Source organism: Ovis aries, chromosome 6 (assembly GCF_016772045.2).
Source record: "Ovis aries strain OAR_USU_Benz2616 breed Rambouillet chromosome 6, ARS-UI_Ramb_v3.0, whole genome shotgun sequence".
Taxonomy (NCBI): Eukaryota; Metazoa; Chordata; class Mammalia; order Artiodactyla; family Bovidae; genus Ovis; species Ovis aries.
The window spans coordinates 87,531,043-87,556,123 of record NC_056059.1 but is presented as its reverse complement, the minus strand read 5'-3'; the positions used below and the strand labels follow the sequence as shown (position 1 = coordinate 87,556,123).

At 36.5% G+C, this 25,081-nt stretch overlaps 1 protein-coding gene across 7 annotated transcripts in view; it reads right to left on the bottom strand.

The window, feature by feature from the left end:
* Nucleotides 1–4,789: 4,789 nt before the first annotated feature.
* The window catches only part of SLC4A4 (solute carrier family 4 member 4), a 370,587-nt gene continuing 350,295 nt past the window's right edge, over nucleotides 4,790–25,081 (bottom strand). For 5 of the 7 annotated variants that reach the window (XM_042251504.2, XM_060417186.1, XM_042251503.2 and 2 more), the window contains exons 21-25: nucleotides 21,779–21,847; nucleotides 18,810–18,983; nucleotides 16,598–16,759; nucleotides 12,583–12,679; nucleotides 9,959–10,039 (exon numbers count right to left, since the gene is read on the bottom strand). In XM_042251504.2, the coding sequence (XP_042107438.1) occupies nucleotides 9,996–10,039; nucleotides 12,583–12,679; nucleotides 16,598–16,759; nucleotides 18,810–18,983; nucleotides 21,779–21,847 (546 nt within the window). In that variant the 3' untranslated portion in view covers nucleotides 9,959–9,995. Of the gene's footprint in view, nucleotides 12,680–16,597; nucleotides 16,760–18,809; nucleotides 18,984–21,778; nucleotides 21,848–25,081 lie in introns of all 7 variants that reach the window. The other 2 variants (XM_060417184.1, XM_060417185.1) reach the window with 1 other exon arrangement.

The following is a 25,081-nucleotide window of genomic DNA, read 5'->3' as shown; positions in this document are numbered from 1 at the left end:
GAGAAGGAAATGGCAAGCCACTCCAGTATTCTTGCCTGGAGAATCCCATGGATGGAAGAGCCTGGTGGGCTACAGTCCATAGGGTCGCAGAGTCGGTCATGACTGAGCGAGCTCACTTCACTTCACTTCATGTATTTTGCATATGGTAATGTATGTTTCAGTGCTACTCTCTCAGTCCATCCCACCTTCTTCTTCCCCTACTGTGTCTACAAGTCTGTTCTCCATTTTTCATTTGGTAAGATAAACGAATGGCTTCATCACCATATCCCTAGTATCTTCCAGATTCTTACTCCTTCTAAGAATCTTGTGCATTCTCTTCTTTGATGTCTGGTAACTTCTATTCCAATTTGGACTGCTTTCTTAATTTTTGGACCATGATTCTTTTGTGTAACTTTTCTTTTCCCAGGATTTTGTAAATGTACCTTTTTTTCAATGCTTTTGTCTTACACTCATGAACTGTAGCCCACCAGATTCCTCTGGTCATGGGATTCTCCAGGCAAGAATACTGGAGTGGGCAGCCATTCCCTTCTCCAGGGGATCTTCCTGACCCAGGGATTGAACCTGGGTCTGCTGCATTGCAGGAGTAATGAGAGAATATTGTATAGCGTAGGGAACTCTAGTCAGTGGTCTGTGGTGACCTAAAGGCAGGCAGATTCTTTATCATCTGAGCCACCAGGGAAGCCCCAAGTTTTCCAACATTCTAGTCATTTTAACCATTCCATGGAGTTCTTTTTCTATGTGCTCTCAAGCCTGAAGTAGATCTGTTACTCTGTGACTTGACTGTTCAGTAAGGTTGGATCAGTTGCTTTCTGTGACCTTGACTGTCTCGGTTAAATTCCTCACAGCGAAGTACCTTTGTAAGTAGTTTCCTAGAGGCAGTTGAACTGAAGATTAACTGTTTGGAATTTGGTTTCTAAATATTCTATTCTGCCTTACACTTGATTGATAGGCTGGTTGGGTCAAAAATCTTAGGTTTAAAATTATTTTCCTTCAGAGTCTTTAAAAGACATTGCACTAATGTCTTCTTTGTTGTTTTTCAGTCCCTCAGTCATGTCGGACTCTTTGCAACCCCATGGATGGCAGCACGCCAGGCTTCCCTGTCCTTCACCATCTCCCAAAACTTGCTCAAACTCATGTTCATTGAGTCGGTGATGCCATCCAACCATCTCATCCTCTGACATCCCCTTCTCCTCCTGCCTTCAATCTTTCCCAGCATCAGGGTCTTTTCCAACGAGTCAGCTCTTTGCATCAGGTGGCAGAAGTATTGGAGCCTCAGCTTCAGCATCAGTCCTACCAATGAATATTCAGGTTGATTTCCTTTAGGGTTGACTGGTTCAATCTCTTTGCAGTTCAAGGGACTCTGAAGAGTCTTTTCTAACAACACAGTTCAAAAGCATCAATTCTTTGATGCTCAGCCTTCTTCACGGGCCAACTCTCACATCTATATATGACTACCAGAAAAACCACAGCTTGACTAACTTCCAAGTTTTCAGTTGAAAAGATTGACTTCACCTTGGTTTTTATGTCTCTATATGTGGTCCCTTTTTCTAGAAAATTTTAAGATACTCTCTTTTTGTGTGTATTCTGAAACTTTATTCTTGGTAATCTGAAATCCAACAGTGCTATGAATGTGTATTTTAAATTATTTGTTCAGAGTTGTTCAGATTTGTATATGAAGGTGTGTAACAACCTTCATTTCTGATAAATTATATAGTTACTGTATACTTTTTCTTGCCTATTTTTGATTCTATTAATATACTTTGATATATTTCATAAACTTTTTCTTTCTACTGTTAAGTTTTAGATTTGGAATGGAATTTTAAATTTCCAAGCGTTTTCTTTTTTCTTTTTTACAGAATGATGGGAGTTTAATTTTATTTTTTCCTGTTTTTCTTTTTTTAAAAAATTTTACAATACTGTATTGGTTTTGCCATACATCAACATGAATCTGCCACAGGTGTACATGAGTTCCCAATCCTGAACCCCCCTCCCACCTCCCTCCCCAAGATTGTTCTATTTTAAATGATCCTGTTCAAATTTTGTACAGGTGTTCTCTCAAACGTAAAACAAATTAGGATTTTTCTGAAGTTATTTCCTAGTCTTTGAAATACTTGTTTTCATAGGATTGGTGCTTTCTATTAATCTCAGTCTTTCTTGGTAATACCTATAGGATTTCTTCAAACATTTTATAATTCTTATCGTCTATACTTATCTTCACATTTTAGGAGAATATTTGACAGGCGGCTTTATGTCTGTGGGTCAGTCTTGTTGACTCTCAGGCTTTGCCTGTGTATAAAGAAAGATAAGTACTCATTAACGTCAGATAAGGAGATCTTTTTAAACAGAAGTTTTGAAGTTTTCCTCAGGAAATTTGTTATCTTAGAGACGAACCCTCTGATTTTTTTTTTTCCCCAACGTGAAGCTAAGAGCTTGGTATTAGGCTTATTAGCAAGCAGAGGCAGGAGAGGATGTTTTATATATTCTAATATATATATCCTACATCTTGATCTAAGTGGTGGTTACATGTGTATAAAAATGTAAAGTTTCATTGAGTTGAATAATTTAGTGTACGTGGTGCTCCAACTCTATAAAGATGTTATAGAAATAATGAAATTAATTAGCACGTAAACTTCATCCTCTCAAATAGCAACCTTCTCATCAGCCAACGTGTTCCTCACTATGTCTGTGCAATGACACCCTGTCCCATGAACCTTTAACTTCTCCCCTATCCTGTGACCCCTTCTGCCTTCACTGCTGATTCCTCTGCCTAAGGCCATCTTCCCATCACTGTCCACCTGATCCTCCACTCAGCCATCTCTTCCCAGAGAGGCCTCCCCGGTTCTTCCCACCTCCATTAGTTTCATTTTACTCTTGTATTACCCCATCTTCTCTATTCATGGTACTATTCATAACTCGTTATTTTTCATTTGTTCATTGTGTATCTCCCAGACCGCACACTTCATCAGGGCACAAACTATTTTATCTGCTGCTTTGACCAAGTAGAGAATCTGGCACACAGTGAATACATACATAGCAATTCTCTGCCCTGTACCATTCTCTTCTATACCTCCCAGATTTGGGAGGCCTTCATCCATTTTCTTAATTCCACTGATGCCATCTGTCCAGCAAACATTTTCTCACCCAAACTGAACCATTGCCTTAGAAACCTTTCCTGACATTTTGGCCTCTTACTCTCAAAAGAAATTGATCACTTCCTCATATGGGCCTTCCCTGTACCTGACACATATTTCTGTCATAGCACTTACAAGTTTTCATTTCACTACTTTCTCTACATGTCTTTCTTTCACACTTGACTGTAAGTTAATTGAAATTAGGAACCATATCTTATTTTTGTTTCTCCAATAACTACCCCATTCATTCAACAACTGTAAATGAATGAATGAACAAAAATGGAACATAGTTAATATTTTTGGTGGCCCCAAATAATTTTGAATATTAGTTGCAATATATTTTTACCTTTAAACATATAATCAATAGATTTCAATCAATATAAAACCAATACATTTTACGTGTAAGACCTGCTCTGGTGTCCTTGCCTGTGTAATAAATAGCCTGATTCTTGACTTCTTGCTTATGTTTTATACAGTTTTTGTACCATCTCTCTTCCTACCAAGACTAAGTTATTGATTCTTACTAATTCAGCTTTCCTATGAGAAATCCATAGACTATTAAGGTTCACAAATCCAAGCATTTTGAAAAAAATAAGTGGAAACATTTTGAATGAGGATTTGAGCTCTCCTCTCAGAACCATGGTGCTCAAGCTGTGGTTCTAGACGTTGGCATAGATGGCGTGGTATTCCAGAGGCTTCTGTGTTTTAGTTCCCTGTTCTCTTGCAGGTCAGGCAGCATAATGAAGGGTTGCTGAAGCATACATTTCCTTTTCATAATGTGCTAAATATAATGTGAACCTAATTTCTTGACTCATTTAATGCATCATTGGTGGATATGTTGAGAAACCAAATTCTCCCATATTATGATCTATTCTGAGTATGTTTTCTGCTGTTGCTTCCAGCTCAGTGTTGCAATTTAAACCTCATCCCATGTCCAATGTCACCACCACTATCAGAATGCTCAGAGCCACTGTCTCTATGTTGCTTCCCGATTAAAAGACTGTTTTAACCAGGGTCCCAATCTCATGACCTTTTTTTAAAAAATGTAACTGTTTATTGCTACCAGTGGTTCTTTTTCATCCCTCCTATTTGTCCCCCTGACCATCCGCCCCCCACCTTGCTACCATTCTCTTATTATAAGTTAGGGCTGAATTGAAATTTCCTAGACAGTTCCAAATATTACATGGAACCCTGGGGAGGATGTATTATGTATCTTCTATGGAGCACCATTCTAGGATTTTAATTTGAATAATTTTTAGTAAGTGCTTATGCTTAGCAGTTTTTCTGCTTTGAGAATTGACTATATACATCAATATCACATATAGATTCATCTTCTATTTCACTAACTATATTAAGAAGAATAACAATGTCACCTTTTCAATAAACCACTTCATTGCTCTTAGTGGACATACTTTTTCTTGCTTTGAGCCCTTGCATCATAGTCCTTTGTTAAGACTTGAATAGATAATTCTTACAATTTCTTATTTTATATAATTTAGACATCTATTTTATCCTCTTGCCTAGAGTAATGAAAGGCAATCAGAGGTCAGGAGTTTGAACTTACTCACCTTTGTATTTCCCACATCTTCAAAGGAGGAAAATAACAGGCACTTAATAATTATTTGAAAAGTTGAACAGAAGCACTTGACACTCATAAATGCATAAAGTTACTTTATTTTAAGTATACATTTAATTTTGAAAAATATAAATGCTAAAATATCTCATCTTCTTCATCTCTTAATTCCATAAAAGTCACAATAGAAAGCTTCATAAAACTGTAAAATACTATAATGTTATAGGAATTTTAGGTTTTATATTGGAAAAAATTATTAGTAATATATTGAAATGTTTTCTGTTCTTTATCATTTTGTTCCACCATGTTGATCTACTTCATTTAAAATAAAAAGATGCATCATTTCTCCAAAGTTAATAAAGACTTAAGAGAATAAAAATAAGAATATCTGAAAGTGCGTATTGATTCTGAAAAGTAATGTGTATGGATATGTACCAGCCATGAAAATGGCTAAAAAGAGGCAACTATTCATTCTTTTCACATTGTAGGATTGGGACAAAGTTACTTCTGGCTCTAAAAGTTTCACTGGATGACTTTAGCCCTGAGTTGCAATATTTGCCTAAGAAACAGAATTCAGGATTTTTGTATGTACCCATGGAGCACAAAGAAATGAGCCAAAAAATAGAACATATCTAAATTTCTGGTCAAAAAGCAACTTGACTGGTTAGCATATATCACACAACTTCTTTATTTCAGGCTACAATGAACCTCAAAGAAATCATCATCTGAAAACTCCCAAGGCCCAAGCAAAATATCATTCAATTGTATTCAGCCACTTGGTGCCACTGGGCCTCATGCTCATACTGTGAAGAGTAGATGCGAAATCTCATGGAATAAACAAGAACATCTCAAGTTCCTGCACCAAAATCATGAAGTGGTATGGAAAGGATTGAAGAAAGCTTTGTCCCATCCCTGCACAATGTCAACCTCTGTAATACAACTCAAACAGTTTTGTTTTCATTTTTGAAAGAGAGTCAGCAGTCAACACATTTCAAGTACTTAACACAGTTTTTAAAAAAAGAACCAAAAACTTGGAAGACAATCGTTCTCTGTTTTAAACACCAGTATATAGCTGATTAACGATTTACTCTGTGTGTGTTGGTGCATGTGCATAGAATACATATAAACTGAATCTCTGCTGGCAGACAATTGTTTCTCTTCTCTCCATTCTTTGAATTGGTTGGGGGCTGACTAGAGAAGGTTTGTCTTCCTACTTCTCTGACTTCCTCCATCCCTCTACCCTACTCCACTGCCTGACTGGAAAAAGAGGCAGGAACTGTACCCAGCACGGCACACAAAATAATTAGGATCCCAACTTGATCATTATTTTACACAGTAGAGTGACTTTTATCCAGGAAAACAGTGTCTCCAAAACATCTTTCCAATGTAAGACCACAAGTCTTTATGCTCTGATAAAGCAGATACTTTCCTTCCAACACTGAGCCAGTACAACCATAGGACTTTTAACAACTCTGCATGTACCCTTGGTCCTTTACTCCTAACATAAATCTTTTATCTCTGTGTTTACATCAGGGAGAAACACTTGATAAAACAAATTTACTATTGTATTCTGTGTGTCCAGTTTACATAAAAACAAAACCACCCCAAAATCTGCTTTAGTTCTTTGATAGTACATTCAGTTAGTGAAAGTGTAAGTCGCTCAGTCGTGTCTGACTCTTTGCAACCCCATGGACTATACAGTCCATGGAATTCTTCAGGCCAGAATCCTGGGAGTGGGCAGCCATTCCCTTCTTCAGGCAGGGGATCTTCCAAAGCCAGGGACTGAACCCAGGTCTCCTGCATTGCAGGTAGATTCTTTACCATCTGAGCCACCAGGGAAACCCACATTCAGTTAAAATACAGATAATCTGGTAGCTCTGTGTGGATCTCAGGGTTTGTTTGTTTGTTTAGTTGGTAACTACTTGTGCTCCTCTGAAAGTGATTTTTAAAATACTTCCCTGGGTTCCAAAATATTAAAAAGATTTTATACTAACTATTCCTTTTAGCAAATACAAGGTGCTTCTCTGCATTCATGAGTATCAAACTTCCGTCATAGAATATGGATAATTAATGAAGGTACAGGTAGTTTTATCTACTCAAAGGCTGAAATATTGAGTTAAGTTGCTTCAGGAGTCCTTTGAAAGGGACAGAAAGGGACACAAATCCTCAGATACTTGATTCATGATCAGAAATATAAATTATTCTATCTAGAATATAAAAGTGAACCAATGCGTCTTTAATTTAACAAGATGCTAAGTTAGGCTAATCTCAATATGCATGGCATTTAAACATTTTATCAATGCTCCCATTAGAAAGACAGAGAAAAGCCTCATACAGTTTTAAATGAGGATAATGAAAAAGAAGATAATATCATCATTTTAAGAACAGCTCTAATTACAAACATGATGCCAAAATTTGGCACGTACGATTTTAACAAATAATGTTTATTCTGCCACCTTTATTTTAATGAAAAAATTGTAGGTCATTTATGTCTATTTTGTATAAAATTAAAAGTTTTAAGATTATCAGATACTATAAAAGTAACAGTTAATTTAGGACAATAAAATTTTTATAATCAAAATTTCAAAAGGACAGAATTATAATTTAATTAATATAAGAATGAGTGGGAGTCAATATGTACATATTATGAAACCAAAATAAGTGGTTTCATTCTGCTTCTAATACTCCTCCAACAACCTGTCTTAGTCAGGATACATTACAAATATGGTTTTAGGAATCCAAAATTATGGATTCACCATTTAAAATGCTATTTTTAATGCAGATTCATAATATATAATACAGACTATTGAGATATTACAGTTAGATAACATGCTAAATTTGGTTAAAGATCTAATTTTCATTTGTCTAATTTTCAATCTGGTACTTTGAAATACACATATACACATATATAGACATATATATTCTAAATGCCCCAATCACAAAGAATAATTGCCTTTCAATCTTAAAGACAATGTGAGTATTGTTAAAATGTATACATATATAATACCTCTGAGATCTATCTGCATTCCCATAAACACTTTTTAAATGTGTAAATGGTCTACTATATAGTCTTATGGATTTTATATTGTAAATAAGGGCTACTGTATCAGTGATAGTGACTGCTATCTGGGTAATAAAATATATTTACCCTCATTTGCATAATGGTAAATCTCTTGGACCTCTGATAGATTTTTCATAAGTGGTTTGGATTTTATAAAAACTGACACAAGAGAACTAGTAACTTTGCCTTTTCCCTACCATCACTCTGACTCTTTCTAACTTTGCACATATGTGCACCAGCCACACACAGAGTACATACACAAACACACAAATATTTTCAAAATGAAAAAAAGTCTAACAATACTGCATAGGACACTGACATGGTAATACAATCAGCATCTGTGCCTGGATACTATTATCAAAACATCAGTTATTCCCATTACAAAGGAGCATCTCCCTTCTCCCTCAATCTCCTTCATAGAACAGTTAAATTTCTCTTAAAGAAAGGGAAAAATGGATGCTTAGAAACATGGTGTTTTCAGCCCAATCTAGCCCTCAGGCATACCCTAGAGATGGTGTGTGTGTGTGTGTGTGTTTGTATGTAAAAATCACATTATATACAATACAATTTTTACAGAAAGCCTGGCAGCTACAAATAAGAGGTAGAACTACTCAAAACTATGTTTCCTGCTGCAGGAAAAAATTCATTTTCTTTACAGTAATTAAAAAAAAGTTTAAAAAATTGACAAAAAATAAGTTGCAGGTTAGGCCCCATAATTTAAACAACAAAATCTAGGAAGAAAAATATTTTTCAATGTACTCAACAGATAAGTTCATTAAAGGGTTAAAAAAAGTTTGCATAGGAAAAAAGGGACATTCCAGCACTTGCTACAATGATGGCAATAGTTTCTCTAATGGGAATAAAGTACCTTTAGTTTTCCTTCTTTTGATAATTCTAAGATTAGGGTTTAAAAGCGAGAGCAAGTTAGAATAGCAGCACGTTTTCCAGTCCTGGAGAGCAATACAAGCGAGAAGGGACTGTCTGGAGGTCAAGGTTTGTTCGACCAGACAGAAACACAAGCCAGTAAGCACAGCTCCAAAGCTAATGTTGGAAGTTCCTTCAGTATTTTAAGAAAAGGTGTTATAAAATCCTCAATACTTTTGCCCTCTGCATAATAAAGGAAAATGACAGGGTCTGTGCATGTCTTGAGTGACAGAGGAATTTGGTTGTCAGAGGACGTATCTGAAAGTATAAGAACAAAAAGCGATTCTTCAGATGTTGTTTTTAAGGAATGGTGCGCTATTGTCTGGATTTTACCTATGCAAGAGAGAAGCAGAGAGAGAGAGCTGTAGTGTTTGACCAGTGACCAAAAACCAAAAGAGAACAAAAATTTAAAAATAATCAGACAAAAAACAAGGACATAAACAACAAAAAGGTCAGTTTTAAGAAAGACAAACAGGTTACAATGTAGTTTCTGTTCCCTTGCTCCTCCAGAAGTAATCATTGTCTTCAGGCTCAAGTTCTATTCTAATTCGAGGCACGACTTTTACTGGAGTTCTAGGAGGACTAGAGGAAAAGAAAAAGAGGGGGGGGGGGAAAGGGAAACAGTAAGTACAACAGAATTCCTTTACCATCTGTCAAATGTTTATGCGTTGTACAGAAGTCTAGTGGGTCCTTCTTTGTTCTCTTTAAATACTTATCCCCTCCTTCTGTATTAAAAACAAATACTTTAAAAATGGGCTGAAGTTACCAAATAGGAGTTAAGAAATTCAAGTAAGAGTATCATAAGCTCTCATACCTAGGTAAGAAAAAAAGCCAACAACTAAGAAAGAACTACCAGGTAGGTGTCACTGTGAGGAGTTAAAGGACAAAAAGACTGACATGAAAAACACTCAGAGATTTCACGATTTTGAAAATTTGAAATCTCTAGAGCTGTGTTAAAAAGGAAGGAAACTACTGGAGAATAGCCAGCAGGAAATGCCAGCTACCCTTAAATCAGAGATGACACTGGTATGATCCTGGAATTTAATGATCCTGAAAGATTTCATTATTTCTAAGAGTAGGTGGAACAGGTCTCTTAGAATGTTTTCTACAAGTAAAAGCTTGGATGAGGTCTGATGTCTCGGTAATTTTTCTAAGATAAATTTGTAGGGAGGATGGAGAACAGGGTGTCCTGCCAATAACCTGCCATCGATTCCATGTCTGCAGGGCAATCACCCCACAGAACAACATAAGATACTGGGCTGTCCTTTACCTTGGCATACCGAGTGACTGAAGGAAAGGAATTTTATCAGCATGATGTATGGCGTTCAAGGAATGTTGGTGATCTTTCTCCTAAAAAAAAAAATAAAATGTTAATCATAAATAGTCATTGGTGAAGTATAACACTAGAAGGAAAATTTTTTAAGTCTTTACAAAAATGGATACATCTTTCACAACTGGAAATAGTAAGAAAGACAAGTTTACACAATTTAAATAAACACTGTATCAAGAATCTAAGAAGTGTGATGAAGCCCAAATCACTCAGTTTCCTTGATTCTAGGTTTTCTGGGATGGACCACTGTTCTTTTCAGTGAGAGGACAAGGTAAATAATTTTTAGAGGATGATAACATCTACTGAACGCCTAAGTCTTTGCCCTTGGATTTCCTGCCATCTTTAGCTACAACTTTATCCTGCTATTATTTGTGGGGGTAAAATTAAAATTTTGAGGAACTTGCTTCTACTGCAAATCCACTATCAATTTTGTTCTTTCATGGATTTATATGATACTAGAAAAGATTTTAGTATGATCATGGGTATTTTGCTTAAGTAAATTTCTCATGTCATATCCACTACTTTCAAAATATCCTTTTAAAGGTTTTTGAGAAAATGAAGAACAACTAGCAATAAATAATCAATCTGCCATACACTTTCTCCAGGAGCCTCAAATTCTATCTGTTTTTGTTTTTTTTTTAAAGTGTGAAGTAAAAGCGTCAGTCACTCAGTCATGCCTGACTCTTTGTTACCCCATGAACTGGGGCCCACCAGGCTCCTCTGTCCACTGAATTCTCCAGGCAAGAATCCTGGAGTGAGTAGCCATTCCCTTCTCCAGGGGATCTTCCCGACCCAGGGATGAACCCAGGTCTTCTGCACTGTAGGCAGATCCTTTACCTTCTGAGCCACCATTCTGATTTTTTTAAAGTGGTTTTTAAATTGTACTTGGAAGAGGTGTGCCAGGTTATGATGCCAATAGGAGACTTCTACAGTCTCTTTTTGTTCTTTAATGCTCCGGAAACGAGAAATGAGACCAAATAATGGTTTGAGGAGCTTGAACTTAAAAAAAAAAATATTCAACTAAATGTTGCTGCTAAGATCGAGAAGAAAGTAGTCTCAGTCACAGATTACAGACTGGACACCAAAGGTGAGACCGCTTTAATTCTCTTTTGTTTAAACCAGTGTGGGAGCCAGTTTCCAAGATGGCTCCCAATGCTGTCTGCCTTCTGGTATTCATGTCTTTCTATAATTCCTCCCAACACTGTACCAGGGTTGGTTTGTGTAACCCATAGAATATGCACAGGAAATACATCATTCCTGAGACATTTTTATAAAAGACTGCAGCTTCTGTTCTGGTTTCTTTCTCTGTTATCACTGGCAGCCATGACAGGGACAGCCCTAGCAGATATCTCATGAGTGAAGGATCTAAAATCTCCTGCCAACTGCCCTGTGCTTGAGCCTGAAAGTGGATCCCCAATTCTGGTCAAGCCTTCAGACTTAGACCCAGAGAAGAGCTTGAGAGCTGCCACCTCTAGAGAGCCCTTGGGCCAGAATCACCCAAATCAGTGGCTCCTAAACATCAGGAACTACATGAGGTGATCCAGGTTTGTTGTTTAAAGCTGTTGAGCTTTGTGATAAACACCAAGAGATAATTAAAATACCCATTTGCCATAAATACTCATTCATTTCAAACTTTTCTTCGTAACTTCTTACTGCAGTTGAAATAGCACTGTCAAATAGAAATAAAAATGCTTCAACTATCTTTTCCTGTAACAGATCAGGATACTCTGAAGTGCACCTGGAGCTAAAAGAGTATGTTTCCTTCAAATGAAAACTCAAAATAGTTTGGAGGCAATTGGTACTTGCTATTGAAAAAGCTTGAAATAGTCACTAATGTTACTGCGAAAGTGTTCATCCTTTTTAACTGACCTGTTAACTCAATTACAAAAAAAAAAAAAAGATGACATGTCAAAAACCGTGACACCTTTGCCACCAGGCTATTACCCCCAGAAAGACCAGTACAATTACAAAGATGATTTTGAAATAGCAGAAGGAGAATGAAGAAATTAGGAAGAAAAATGCAAATATCTTATAGGCTATACCCAAAGATGGGTGGTAATATTTAATGATTGCCAATTTAATTGAAATAGCATTTATGCCAAATTCTCAGTATTAACGGTTGACTGACTCATTGATCTTTGAGAAACCCACGATGCAATCTCTCTTTTGAGCTGATTTGATCATTGGTGGAAACCTAAGGAAGACAAACAGTAACAGACAGTGATGTAGTACTAGAAGCTGCCATTCTAGATACCAGCAGAAAAAAAGGAAATCAATTAAAAACATGGTTATGAGTTTAGCAATTCAAAGAAACTGGCGGTAACTTGGATCAGAGAAAAGACAATCAAATAAAAACTTAAATGGTTATGGATAAAAGGAAAAGGTAAAGAGTAAAGATCAAGGAATGTAAAAATGAAATTTCATAATAATTAAGTACAAATATGCACATAGAAAAAAAAGAAAGAAAACAGGGGAAGTGAATGGAGATGACAGTCCTTAAGTTTTTTCTCTGTAAAATGCAAATCATATTCCAGCCGGCATGCAAGAGGTTAGTTCTACTCACTGTCGGAAGGTTTGCTATCACTTAGGAAAGGTTGCTGTTCCATGATGTCCATTGGAATTTTAATACTTGGAACTTTTTCTGAGTATGGGCAGTCAGACTGTGAAAGAAATTTACAACAGTTTTATTTTATGCAGATCTCACAGGATGGATTGAACCTATCACATTATCATTTATGCTGCACTAAGGAGAACAGCCTTAGATTCAATCACTTCTCCTCTGCTGGCTTTTCAAGTTCTGTGGCATCTTCCCATCAGACTTATTTTCCTTTCTTCTAGGTTAAGGGAATTAAGTCAGTTAAAACTAGAATCACACAAATGGAGCTCACCACAAAAGAAAACAATTGTAAAGTTTTCCATAAGCTGGATTCACAATCAAATATTTATGGGTTAATTGTATGTGTCTTTGAAACAAACAGTTAAGAGTGAAAGATTAAATTTAGGAGGCTTCCTAAACTATATGTTCTTGAAATTTTGTTTCGTTTATGCTTTCCAACACTACCCCCAGGAAAATGATGATTTATCTTTCCTTCCAAGAGACGTAAGGATACTTTTTCTAATATTCACTCTTAAAGAGTCATCCATATAGACCTGAAAATAACCCTCCATCCTCTACTCTAATACTCTATCAAAACTATTTTGTACTTAAAGGTTCATCTTAATTAGCTTATTCCAAATATATTTGGGAATTTAGCAAAACGTGAGAAGATAATGTCACAAGGAAGGTGCCTATGATGGTCAGATAAGGAGAAGAGAATCATCACCAAAATAAAAAACCATGAAGCTTCTTAAAAGAATGGACCACTTAAGCCAAAACTATAACAGATTTCTATAGGATTAACACTTTCCTGTTTTTCAGGATTCATTATACTGAATCCATGGCTATGCCTGAATCCAAAAGAGGGAATTCATCTCTTCACTGAAAGTACCAAGGAGATGACATTTAGTTGAAAGGGGAAAAATGGCAACTACGGATGAAAGAAAGTTAAAAACAAATCTTACCATAAAACTATTACACATATAGAAAATTCCTTTATGATAAATCTAAAGAGGATAATGATCCTTAAATATTAAATTAAAATATTGAATTAAGAACAGGTTTTGGTGCAGTATTTCAAAGTTTCCCCAAATAATAGCATTTATAGATGAACAGAATGGCAGCTCACCCTTAATCATACATAGCCTAATGGATGGGTTCAAAAATGACTGACTGGCTCAAAAGGTGGGCAAGCCATAATTTTTACTACTTTTGCTCACAAATATTAGAGTTGGAATTCTCATACCCTTGTGTGGCTCCCTATATCCGTGGATGCCAAACCATACAATGACCAAGTGAACATTAGGAAAGCCACATTTCAAATGGAGAATCCCAAATAATGGGCTCAACACTCAGAACTTATGGCACAGATATAGTGTGGCTGGATTCACTGTCTAGGATACATATATAAGCTTGCTTGGTTGCTTTTGTGGGGGCAAGGGGGCAGGGGAAAGAGGAGAAAGAGGAAAAGAAACACATATCACACATTATCTTCAAGAAATCTGTTGGAAATATGGATTGAAAATGATACATATTATTAATAAAAGAATAGCACTGCTTAAATAAGATGTGATTTGCTGAAAATCAAACCTAAGAATTAGAAGAACTTCTCAGGAGCTCATTTGATCCAACCTCTGACATTAGAGAGCACTAAATTTAAAACATTCTTAAAAGTAGATATTTTATTACTGTTTTTTCCTTAAAATTCATTAGAGAAGATGATTCCATAAAATTATTTCACACATTTATAACGTGTAATGAATTTTAAGTTTGGTGTCCATGTACATAAACTGAGGTACTGGTCTTGAAAACTCAAGATGAAATACTGCTTTAATTATCTCAGTATTTCAGGCAATCTTTACTTTGCCTTAAGTAGCCTAGAAATTTATTTCAAAATTTGATTTCTATCAATGTGTAAACACATCTTTCTAGTTAACACTGCATCTTAATCTGTGCTGCAGTTTAACCACATTCTCTCTTTTTCTGTCATCATTGGGAACAGAAAATCTATACACCTGTTCTCATTGAAGATGGATGATGACGGTCACAAAAGCTTCCTCAGACTCCTTCTCTCTTTAGCTAAATGTGCCTCATGTATTTAGCCTTTTCTTATTGGATCAATTTATCTAAAATCCAATTTCATCTGTTGCCTTCCTTCACTGTACTCTTCCCAAGTTCTCCAAAAAGAATACAGTATCAGACAACTTGACCAATCGAAAATAACCAGACAGGCCTGTATGAGAGCTTTGCTTTTGCCAATATGTGTATGCTTAGAAAAATGACTCAACATTTCTCAGTCTAAAGTTCCTCATCCGTAGAACAGGAACAAAAGTAAAGAGCTGTTTTGGCAATTAAGGACAAGGTATGCCTGATCCATCAAAATGATCAAGTACAGACCAGACAATGAAAACTAACAAGACTCTCATGTTAGAAGGATACTGGAGATTCCATTAGAATGGGGATACTGCACTGGGTAAAATCTAAAACAAATCTACAAATCTTCATGTAGAAGGTGTCATTTTGGCTGTCCTTTCAGAAAGCTATTGAGATAAGCTACTCGTGTGAGTGTGTGTTTGTGTGTGAAAGAAAAGCAAATCCCAGATTTTCTTCCAATCCTGACTATAGACTCTAGTGAAACACCAAAATTTCTGTGAAATGTTTTCCTAAAAAGTGGACAATCATTTTTTTCTTAGCATAGTTATACAATTGCAAGATCACCTAAATGACAACACTATTATAATTATGTAAAAAGATCCCCAAATGCCAATTTCCTTTCCATTTTATTGAAGGGTTACAGAAAAGCAATCTCAAATTATGCTTAAGTCCATATGACCCAGTAATCTCACTACTGGGAATGTACCCTGAGAAAACCAGCATTCAAAAAGACACACGTACCCCAGTGTTCATTACTGCAGCACTATTTACAATATAGCCAGGACATGGAAGCAACCTAAATGCCCACTGACAGATGAATGGATAAAGAAGACGTAGTACATATATAAAATGGAATATTACTAAGCCATATAAAGGAACAAAGGTGGGTCATCTATAGAGACATGGATGGACCTACAGTCTGTATATAGAGTGAAGTCAGAGAGAAAAAACAAATAGCATATCATATATTAATGCATATGTGTGGAATCTAGAAAACAGTACAGATGAACCTACTCACAGGACAGGAATAGATGCACAACGTGGACACAGTCTGGCAAAGTAGGGGGGTGGGACAAATTGGGACAGGAAGACTGACATATATACACTCCCATGTGTTAACAAACAGCTAGCGTGAACTTGCTGTATAGCACAGGGAATTCAGCTTGCTGCTCTCTGGTGACCTAGATGGATGGGATGGGACGGAGGTCCAGGAGGGAGAGGATATATGTATACATACAGCTGATTCACTTCATTGTCTAGCAGAAACACACAACATTGTAAAGCAACTATACCCTAATACATTTTTTAAAATTATGTCAAAGTCCAGTGCAAGGGTAAATAAAATAGCTGAGAAGCTTGTTTGAGAGCCCACTCAAATAGATACAGAGATCCCAGGAGGGGAGGTCACCAGCATTTGTCCTCATCAGGCTTAAAATTATACAGAACTGAGTTATTACCTCAAATTTAAATCCTGGATTATCAATAATAAGCCCAATATATTTTATAGCTATGAAGCAAGCTTCCTTTTTTTTTTTATCTAGGAGATCAGAGATTAAAGTTGTTTAGATATGGTGGGCTTGATTTTCTAGAAGTCATTATATCATTACTAGCATATTCACAGTTCCAAAATATTTCAGAAAATATTTTTTAAAAAACAAAGAAAGAAAATAAAGGGCAAACAAAGGTGAAAAGTGACAAACAGCATGACCAGTAAACATTCTTGGAACTCAGACATACATCACACAGAAGGGTTAAAAAAAAAAAACCATTTTCACATTTGTTTAACCAACTTTGGAATTTTACTTCGGAATTTTAGAAAGCCCCTTACATCATCATTGTCACTGTCCAGACTTCCTTTCTTCTTTTTCTTCTTCTTCTCATCCTCCTTCTTTTTCTTGTCCTTTTCTGGAATGACATCATCGAGGAAGCTGAGGTCGTGCTGGGAGAAGAGGTAGTCCATGCCTTTTCTGACAGCTACAAGTGCCAAGATCTGGAAGGACAGATACAAAGGGTAGGAAAGAACGCATGTCAGAGCAGTCTGAGTATTAATACTGCTCTACCAAGATCAGTAGGAACGTTTTTGTACAAGGCTAAAGTATGACAGAACTTGTCTGGCTTGTATGGACTTATATTAAGTGGACCATAAACATTTTCTTCACGAGGAAGGTTGGTTCACAGAAGTCTCTGGCTCACTTAATTTTGTTCCCTGTAATGTATGATCCCTCCATTTGGAATTTCTGTGTGAAAGCATTATTTTTTAAAGCATTTTCTTCCATGTCAGATTTTCAATAAAATAACTAAAGTTTCAAAGGAAAAACAGCCTGCATATGATTGCTAATTGTTCAAAATTAAACCATTATACAGGTTTTTGAAAGTCAAAAAATGTGTACAATGCATAGTTCACAGAGACATCTCCAAAATATTAATAATGGGGAGTACTCATTGGACAGAGAAGCCTGGCGTGTTGCGATTCACAGGGTCACAAACAGTCGGACACGAGAACTCACTGGAAAAGACTGTGATGCTAGGAGGGATTGGGGGCAGGAGGAAAAGGGGATGACAGAGGATGAGAAGGCTGGATGGCATCACCGACTCGATGGAGGTGAGTTTGAGTGAACTCCGGGAGTTGGTGACGGACAGGGAGGCCTGGCGTGCTGCAATTCATGGGGTCGCAAAGAGTCGGACATGACCGAGCAACTCAACTGAACTGAACTGATTTAGTTTAAGTTAAGTTGCTCAGTCGTGTCCGACTCTTTGCGACCCCATGGACTATAGCCCACCAGGCTCTTCCATCCATGGGATTCTCCAGGCAAGAATACTGGAGTGGGTTGCCATTTCCTTCTCCAGGGAATCTTCCTGACCCAGGGATCGAACCCAGGCTCCCGTATTAGAGGCAGACGCTTTAACCTCTGAGCCACCACTCAGACCATTTATTCCAATGGGGTGACTTTAATCACTACCTTTAACTGAATATTTACCCTTAGTCAGACACCGTGTTAAACTCTTAGACAATATTTTCTCATTTATTCCCATGATGACCAACCCAAAAGGTAGATGTTAGTATCTCTAACCCAAAGGAAGAGAAAACTAAAGTTTAGGGACAATGCAGTTCATTGATTTTATGAACTGCTCTTGAAGGTATATTAAAGATGCTTTTGCTCAGCAGCAAAATTAATATGCAGTAAGACCTGGAAGTCCTGACTCTGCTTCAAATTAACAGTTGTCTTTAGATTATGCTCTATGTCAGCCTCTGCATCTCTTAGAGAAATAACAACTTAATTAAAAAGAAAAAAAAAGCAAAAAAAAAAAAAAAAAGTAAAGCTACAGTAGCATTATTTCCCACACACACAAATTCAATGATGAAGTCAAATACAGAGCTAGCATTTCCTTATGTCCTTCTTCATTTGTGATTCAGAGTTGAACGTTAGCTGTTTCACCTTCCTTCACATCATAACATGGCAAGGAGAGTCCAGACTTACCCTTACACTTAGCATGATACAAATTTGAAGAACTTCAAAAACTAAGCTTAGCTCTCCATTTCTTCTAATTCACTCATTGACCTCTTATAAGCTGCCAAACTGGTCCTCTATTATTTGATCTGAAGTGTACCTGAAGTGTATTCTGATTGACTCCAATGTACAGCAATATTTTAAAAATAACTAATGTCATGTGTACTTGTATCTACCATCTGTCAGGCATTATGCTATCCACCTTATATTCATTATTCACGCACATAATAAAACAAAGATGCCATTCTCATTTTACTGATGAGTTCATGGGGGCTCAGGGAAGTTCACAGGTCTGCATGAACCAGAGCCAATACCTGAACTCAGCTGTCTGACTACAAGGTCCAGCCTAGACAACCAGAGACCTGGGAACCCCAAGTTATTACCCACCAAACTGATTAGGTCAAAACTCAAAAACAACAACAACAACAACAACTGGAACTATCAATAAAAGACACATGTGTCATCAATATTATAATAACTGCACGATGTTGGTGTGATCTCATGGGTAGGTTCAATCAGAACAATCCCTACCATGACTGGAAAAATGATAGCAGCCACGGTGGACTTGAGGATCCAGAGCAAGGCTAGACAGAGCACCTGCAGGAAAGTGAACAAGTGCACTCGCCGCAGCGGGACGTGACGCAGGTAGATAAAGTCAGGCTGATGCTTCAGAGGCATCAGGAGCAGCTTCAGACGATCCATGAACTGGGGAGAAAAGGGAAGGGCAGGACAAGCGCATTACTTCAAGGGCTGATGCACCAAGTCATTTCTTTCCATCTAACTAACCACAGGTGTTTTATAGCCTGTATTTTAGGCAAGCAAGGACCTTGTTAGAGAACACTGGTCAGGAAGAGAAGATGCATCATTTAACACAGTAAGACAGTACGACTCTTCCGGTTTTTGTTACTTTGCAGGAAAGTTATGCAGCTATAGAACAATATGAGACAAAGTGGCCACTAAAGAATACAGTCTCAAAGTCAAATATAAACTCAAGATGTTCATCTCCTACATTTTTTTTAAGATCCTGGAGTTTTCCTTTCATTTTATTAAACTTTATTTATTTTTGGTTGTGCTGGGTCTTCATTGCTGTGCATGAACTTTCTTGGTTGCAGTGAGCAGTGGCTACTCTCTAGCTGTGGTGCATGGCTTCTCATGGCGGTGGCTTCTCTTGTTGTGGCTTGCCAGCTCAGGAGCACACTCTCAGTAGATGCGGCATGCAGGTTTAGTTGATCTACGACATGTGGGATCTTCCCAGAGCAGGGATCAAACCTACGTCCCTTGCACTGGCAGGCAGATTCTTAACCACTGGACCACCAAGGAAGTCCTCAGCTCCTATTTTCTACATGTACTATCTACACCTTAGGAGAGAAGAGCCTGGGCCTATGCTACTAATAACGTGTTAAAGGAAGATAGCTAACTCATGTATCTCCCTGCACCTAAGCTGACTTATCTGAAAAGAAGAGGCAATGCTATGTATCACATATATTTCAATACTGTTTTAAGGATATAAAAGAAGTATCTGACCTGAAAATGGGAATGCATTGGTATTTTCATAAATTTTGCATTATCTATGGCATAACAACTAATATATTCAACAATAAATTACCATTTCCCAGGGAAAAGCCATGTGAATACTGTAGTGACTTTTAGATCACCAACAACTAGTTACCTGATCTAGGAAAGGCTATTCCACTGTTATGTATAAACAGGTATTAAAATGACTACTGAAAACCTATGTGCCCGGTGTTGTGCTTCAAAGAACAACTACTAAGTTTACATCAATCATGATAATAATGATACTATTTAAATACCTATCATAGGAATTTTCACATGGAATATGCTTACTAAACATCTGCTGAAACGAATGATCATTTAATAAGAACTCTGAAATAATATCTCTACTTTCTCTCTAGAGGAAAGGGGAAAATGTAAAGTAAATAGGCTATCACAATCTTCCCTGAAGTGATTTCCTATTTAAACAGTTTTCTTCCTTCCTCCAAAGTTATTTTTGACTGATAGGAGCAGTCCTACCTATTGAGGTACCAAAATTGTTTACTAACTCGAATCTTGCCCAAAAGGTCTAAAAGAGGAAGAGTTGGGAATTCCCTGGTGGTCCAGGGGTAGTTCTCTGAGCTTTCACTGCAGAGGGCACAGGTTCAATCCCTGGTAGAGGAACTAAGATCCCACAAGCTGCACAGTGTGGCCAAAATAATAAATAAATAAAATTAAAAGAGGGAGAGTCAAGAGAAAAAGTAAAGAGAAAGGGCAATAGGGCAATACCACAGTAGAATTTTAAAAATCCACTAGCTATCCTTTCAGCAAGGGATCTTTTTTCCCCTACTGTTATAAATTCACTGATTTTATTTCCTTTCTGTTTAACTTAATAAGCTTGTAGCTCCAACCATTGATTATACATCTAGAACACATAAATCAAACTTTTGATCTAGACTGACTTATCTAGGCCAAATAAAAATATGAACTATTTGTTTGGGGACCATGTTTGTTTCATATTTTTATATTTAAAGTAAGAAAGAATATTTACTATGTTAGGTAAAAATATTTTTACACATTTATACTTCCCAGAAGTTTCATGGACATTCATGAAGTAAACCCACATTCACATTCTTCTAGTCCAGTCTATGAAGAACCACCTTGTATTGTGTAATAAATATACAAATGGTGAAGAACTCTGCTCAAAGAACTCTACTCAATAAAATAGCCTTTCTCTTTTTGGAGTTCTGGCCACTCTATCAGACTCTAAAATCAAATTAATCTAAATCCAATAAATGAAAACAAGGATTCTTACAAAGGAGTTTAAATAAATTCTTATGATGCTCACAGGACATGCAGTCTTTTCCATTAAAACATCACTAAGTGCTAAATAAGGCTACAGTTAACAAGGCGCCAGAAAGCAGAAGTATTTCCAGTTTCCTGGTGCCAATTAAAGTAAACCTCAATTGAAAGACAAAGTCCCTTAAGGTTTCCTTAATGATTTTTTAAAAAGAGGGGGCCAGTTTTACCCAAGATGTGACAAGCTGAAATTTCTGACAAAAGTAGCACATTAACCATGTTGACTTGATTCCTTCATTGGTGCAAAACTCTTGATCAGTGATCTCAGACATGTGAAAAGCAAATCAAGTAAGAATAGGTTGCCCTTTATAGGGTAAAGGCAAATGGATAAATAGTGTCTCAAGCACTATTTCTTAGGAAGGAAAGAAGGGAGGGAGGAAGTAAGGAGGGAGGGAGGGAGATCACAGAGAGATTTCTTATTTTCCTAGTCAAACGGCCTTCAACAGCTTATTTCAAGGATGAGAGTATACATGACAACATTTGTTAACAAATTTACTTTTGTTAATTAGATCAGAAACACAGGTGAATGGTGGAGAAAACAGAAAATAAATGCATTTTTAGCACTTTTTTTCAATGATCTATTACTGGACTGTTTATACTACTACTAGAAAATATAACTAACTATGCTTAGATTGCTATGGAAAACTTACCTGCACACCATTAAGAGATGCTACTCCCATATACAGGAACACACCATAGAGTACAGGCATGGGAATAAACTAGGATGGAAAAAAATTGAAGAAACTTTAAAAACAATAATAATAATAATAATAAAAACAGTAAGAGAGGGTCAGTTTAAATAAAAGCTAAATCTGAAACTAAAAGATAGGACTTAGTAACACAGTGACCACTCATCAGTGATCTTTACTCATCATTGACAAACTTCTAAACACTTTGTACTAGAAAGAAAGAAAGGAGGGTGAAGGAGACTTTCATATTGATGAAGCATCTGATGCTTGTTTGCACTTTTTAAAAACAATTAGCATGCATGACCTTAAAATGACTTTTTCAATGGAGAAAAAGTCTGTTTCCCTTTCCCTTAAAAGGAATGACCATGTAAATCAGATGTTTGCATGAACTGTGCAGCAGAAAGAAAGGCAGAGGGTTGCCCCACTCCTGAGACCAAATTTCTGTCCCAATAGTCTGCTGGCTTTTCTCTAAATAATTTTCACCTAGTGAAAATTGCAGTATTTATTAGACCAAATATCAGCTTGGTGTATATATGTCTCTTTCAATTAAGTAAACATCAAACGACTGTCCCCTTTCTTTTTCTTGGGAATATTAAGAGGACTAACTAATGCGAATGCTACTTGAAAGGAGCATAGAGCATCTGGAAGCAATTAACCACACACACAGATTAATACATATCCTTTAATAATGAATTAATACATTTTCATGCATCAGTTAGCAAGAATTTATACAGTAACGTAAGGGAAGTTCCAATATGATGTTTGTAGCTTTTGTCTATTTCTAAACCTTTGAAATGTTCCTAGCACTGTGGAAACAAGTCAAATCAGGGATGACTGTTTCTGGGAAGTCTTCTATCTGAACAACAACAAAAAAGGGTTCTCAAGCTTGGATTTTGAAAAGAAGTTCAAGTTCAGGAGTTCTCAAAGCTCAAATACTAAAACCACAATCAATTAAGTCCAGTCTTACCAAATCTGCACAAAGGAGGCTATTGTAGCCAGAAAACAGTATGACTTTAGAGTAATTTTTAAAGAACTATCACATGTATTAAGAAATTGAAGCAAAATGTTTATCAGCCTTTCCTTGTGATTACCTCAAACAGTTCTGTATCTGAGACCCTAGAGAAATAGGATAAATTCCAAAATAGGTCATAACTGCCAATTGCTATTGATTAGCTATAAAAACTTAAATTTATATAGAGAAAATATACCATTTTATGAAAACATTATGTGCCTCTTCTAAAGAAGACCAACAATGTTAACATAGCTAATCTGATCTTGAACTCAGAAAATTAAATGACTTCGAAAGTTGAAGGTGGTAGGAAGGGCAGTGTGAGTGGCAGCGAAGCCGTGCATCCTGTAATACCCAACAGTCGCCACAGAGGTGAACGTATCATGTTCCAGACACTGGAGTCTGGACAGTTGTTTTCATTTTCTTTAGAACGTGTGTGTTTCCATTCCTTATGATGCTTCCATACAAATTTATTTGAAAAAATACAAAATGAAACTAACAAAAAGACCCTTTCATATTTTTACTTGTTTTTTAATTAAATTTTATTGGCATATACTTGTTTTACAATATTGTGCTAGTTTCTGCTATAGAGCAAAGTGAATCAGTTATTTGTATACATATTATCACCTCTTTTTATGTTTTGACTTATTGTTTTGACTTATTTCTTAATTTTTAAAATATCTTCCACAGACAAGGCCACTTCCATTCTCCCTTAATATATGATGATTTCTTATCATTTCATTTCTAATTTCTTGGGAAGAAATGCAAGGTGGAAGGAGAGAAAAGTAGTATATAGTTCATGGGAAACTTGTTAGAAATCCTGCCATAGTTACTTTTTAATCTGGCTTAAAAGAAAGCAATCACAAAGATGATCTTGGACCTTATCCCCACCTGTCACCTAAGCTTAGCTAAGCATTTTCTTGAACGTGGTTCTAATGCCAGAGTGAAGGCAATTTGTGCCTTGAGCCTAGATCTGTTCTCTCTGAACTGATGATGACACATATTACCAAATTAATCACAAGATGAAATCAGAAGGTAGCATTAACTCAGAATATGGTATGAGGAGGAAAATAGCTTTAGATATTATCATGTTTTAAAAAAAATTATTCTGTGGTAAAAATAGTACATATGAAGAAGGCTATTAATTTGATTTTTAGCTAAGTTCAAAGTGATACAAATGTCTTATTAAATCCACCATTTTCTTATGATAGTGTGGTGTCTCAGTAAAAATCTTTCAGCTCAGAAATTTTGATGAAACATAACAGAATTACTGGGTTAGAGGATATTTTTATTGGATTTGATTTATGAGTCATATCAGAAGGTCAAGCCCTGAAAATTCATCACAATATAATATTAATCACAATAGAAATTTCCCAAAAAGGAAGAGAAGAATGTGCTTTAAAAAGATAGGATCCCATTTTAACTACTATGATATACATAGTAATATCAGGGAGACACTAATATAAAGCAAGACAAGAGAAATTAAAACATATAACACAAGGTATACTAAATTCACAGGCATATCAAGAAGTATCAAATGATAAAATTATGCCAAAAATCATACAAATAAGCAATCATACCCAGAATGCCAAAAAAGCGTAATTGTAGATAAATATTATTGTATAATGCTTTCAATAAACATTAAAAATGAAAAAAATTAAATGCTTGATCCTATCACTAGGTAGAATAATGAAACAGAGATGAGATCAATATCAACATATTCAGACAACGTTACCAAAATTTTCAAATTCTGGTGACAGTCTTCCCTTTGATTTTGATACTGTTAGATTATCCCCATAAGAAAAAAAAATGTAAAAATGGTAAATGCAACTTTCAAAAAAGGGGAGAGGGGTTTGAAGTTGTCCACAGCACAGATTTCAGTACAAGAATGAGGTCTCCCAGCAGAATCACAGTCAGTGTGTGTGTGTATAAAACCGAGAATGAGATCTTGATAAGAGCATGGGCATAGAGGTTAGACAGACGTGGGTTACAATTCTGGTACTTGCCATTGTGCAACCCAGAGAAAATGATTTAACTTCCCCAGTCTTCAGTATTCTCATCCATAGAGTGCTTATGGTAAAGATTTGCTGTTGTTTAGTCACTCAGTCGTGTCCAACTCTTTGTGAGACCCATGGACTGTAGCCCACCAGGCTCCTCTGCTCATGGGATTTCCCAGGCAAGAATATTGGAGCTTCCTTCTCCAAGGGATCTTCCCGATCTAAGGATTGAATCCACCTCCCCTTCATTGGCAGGGA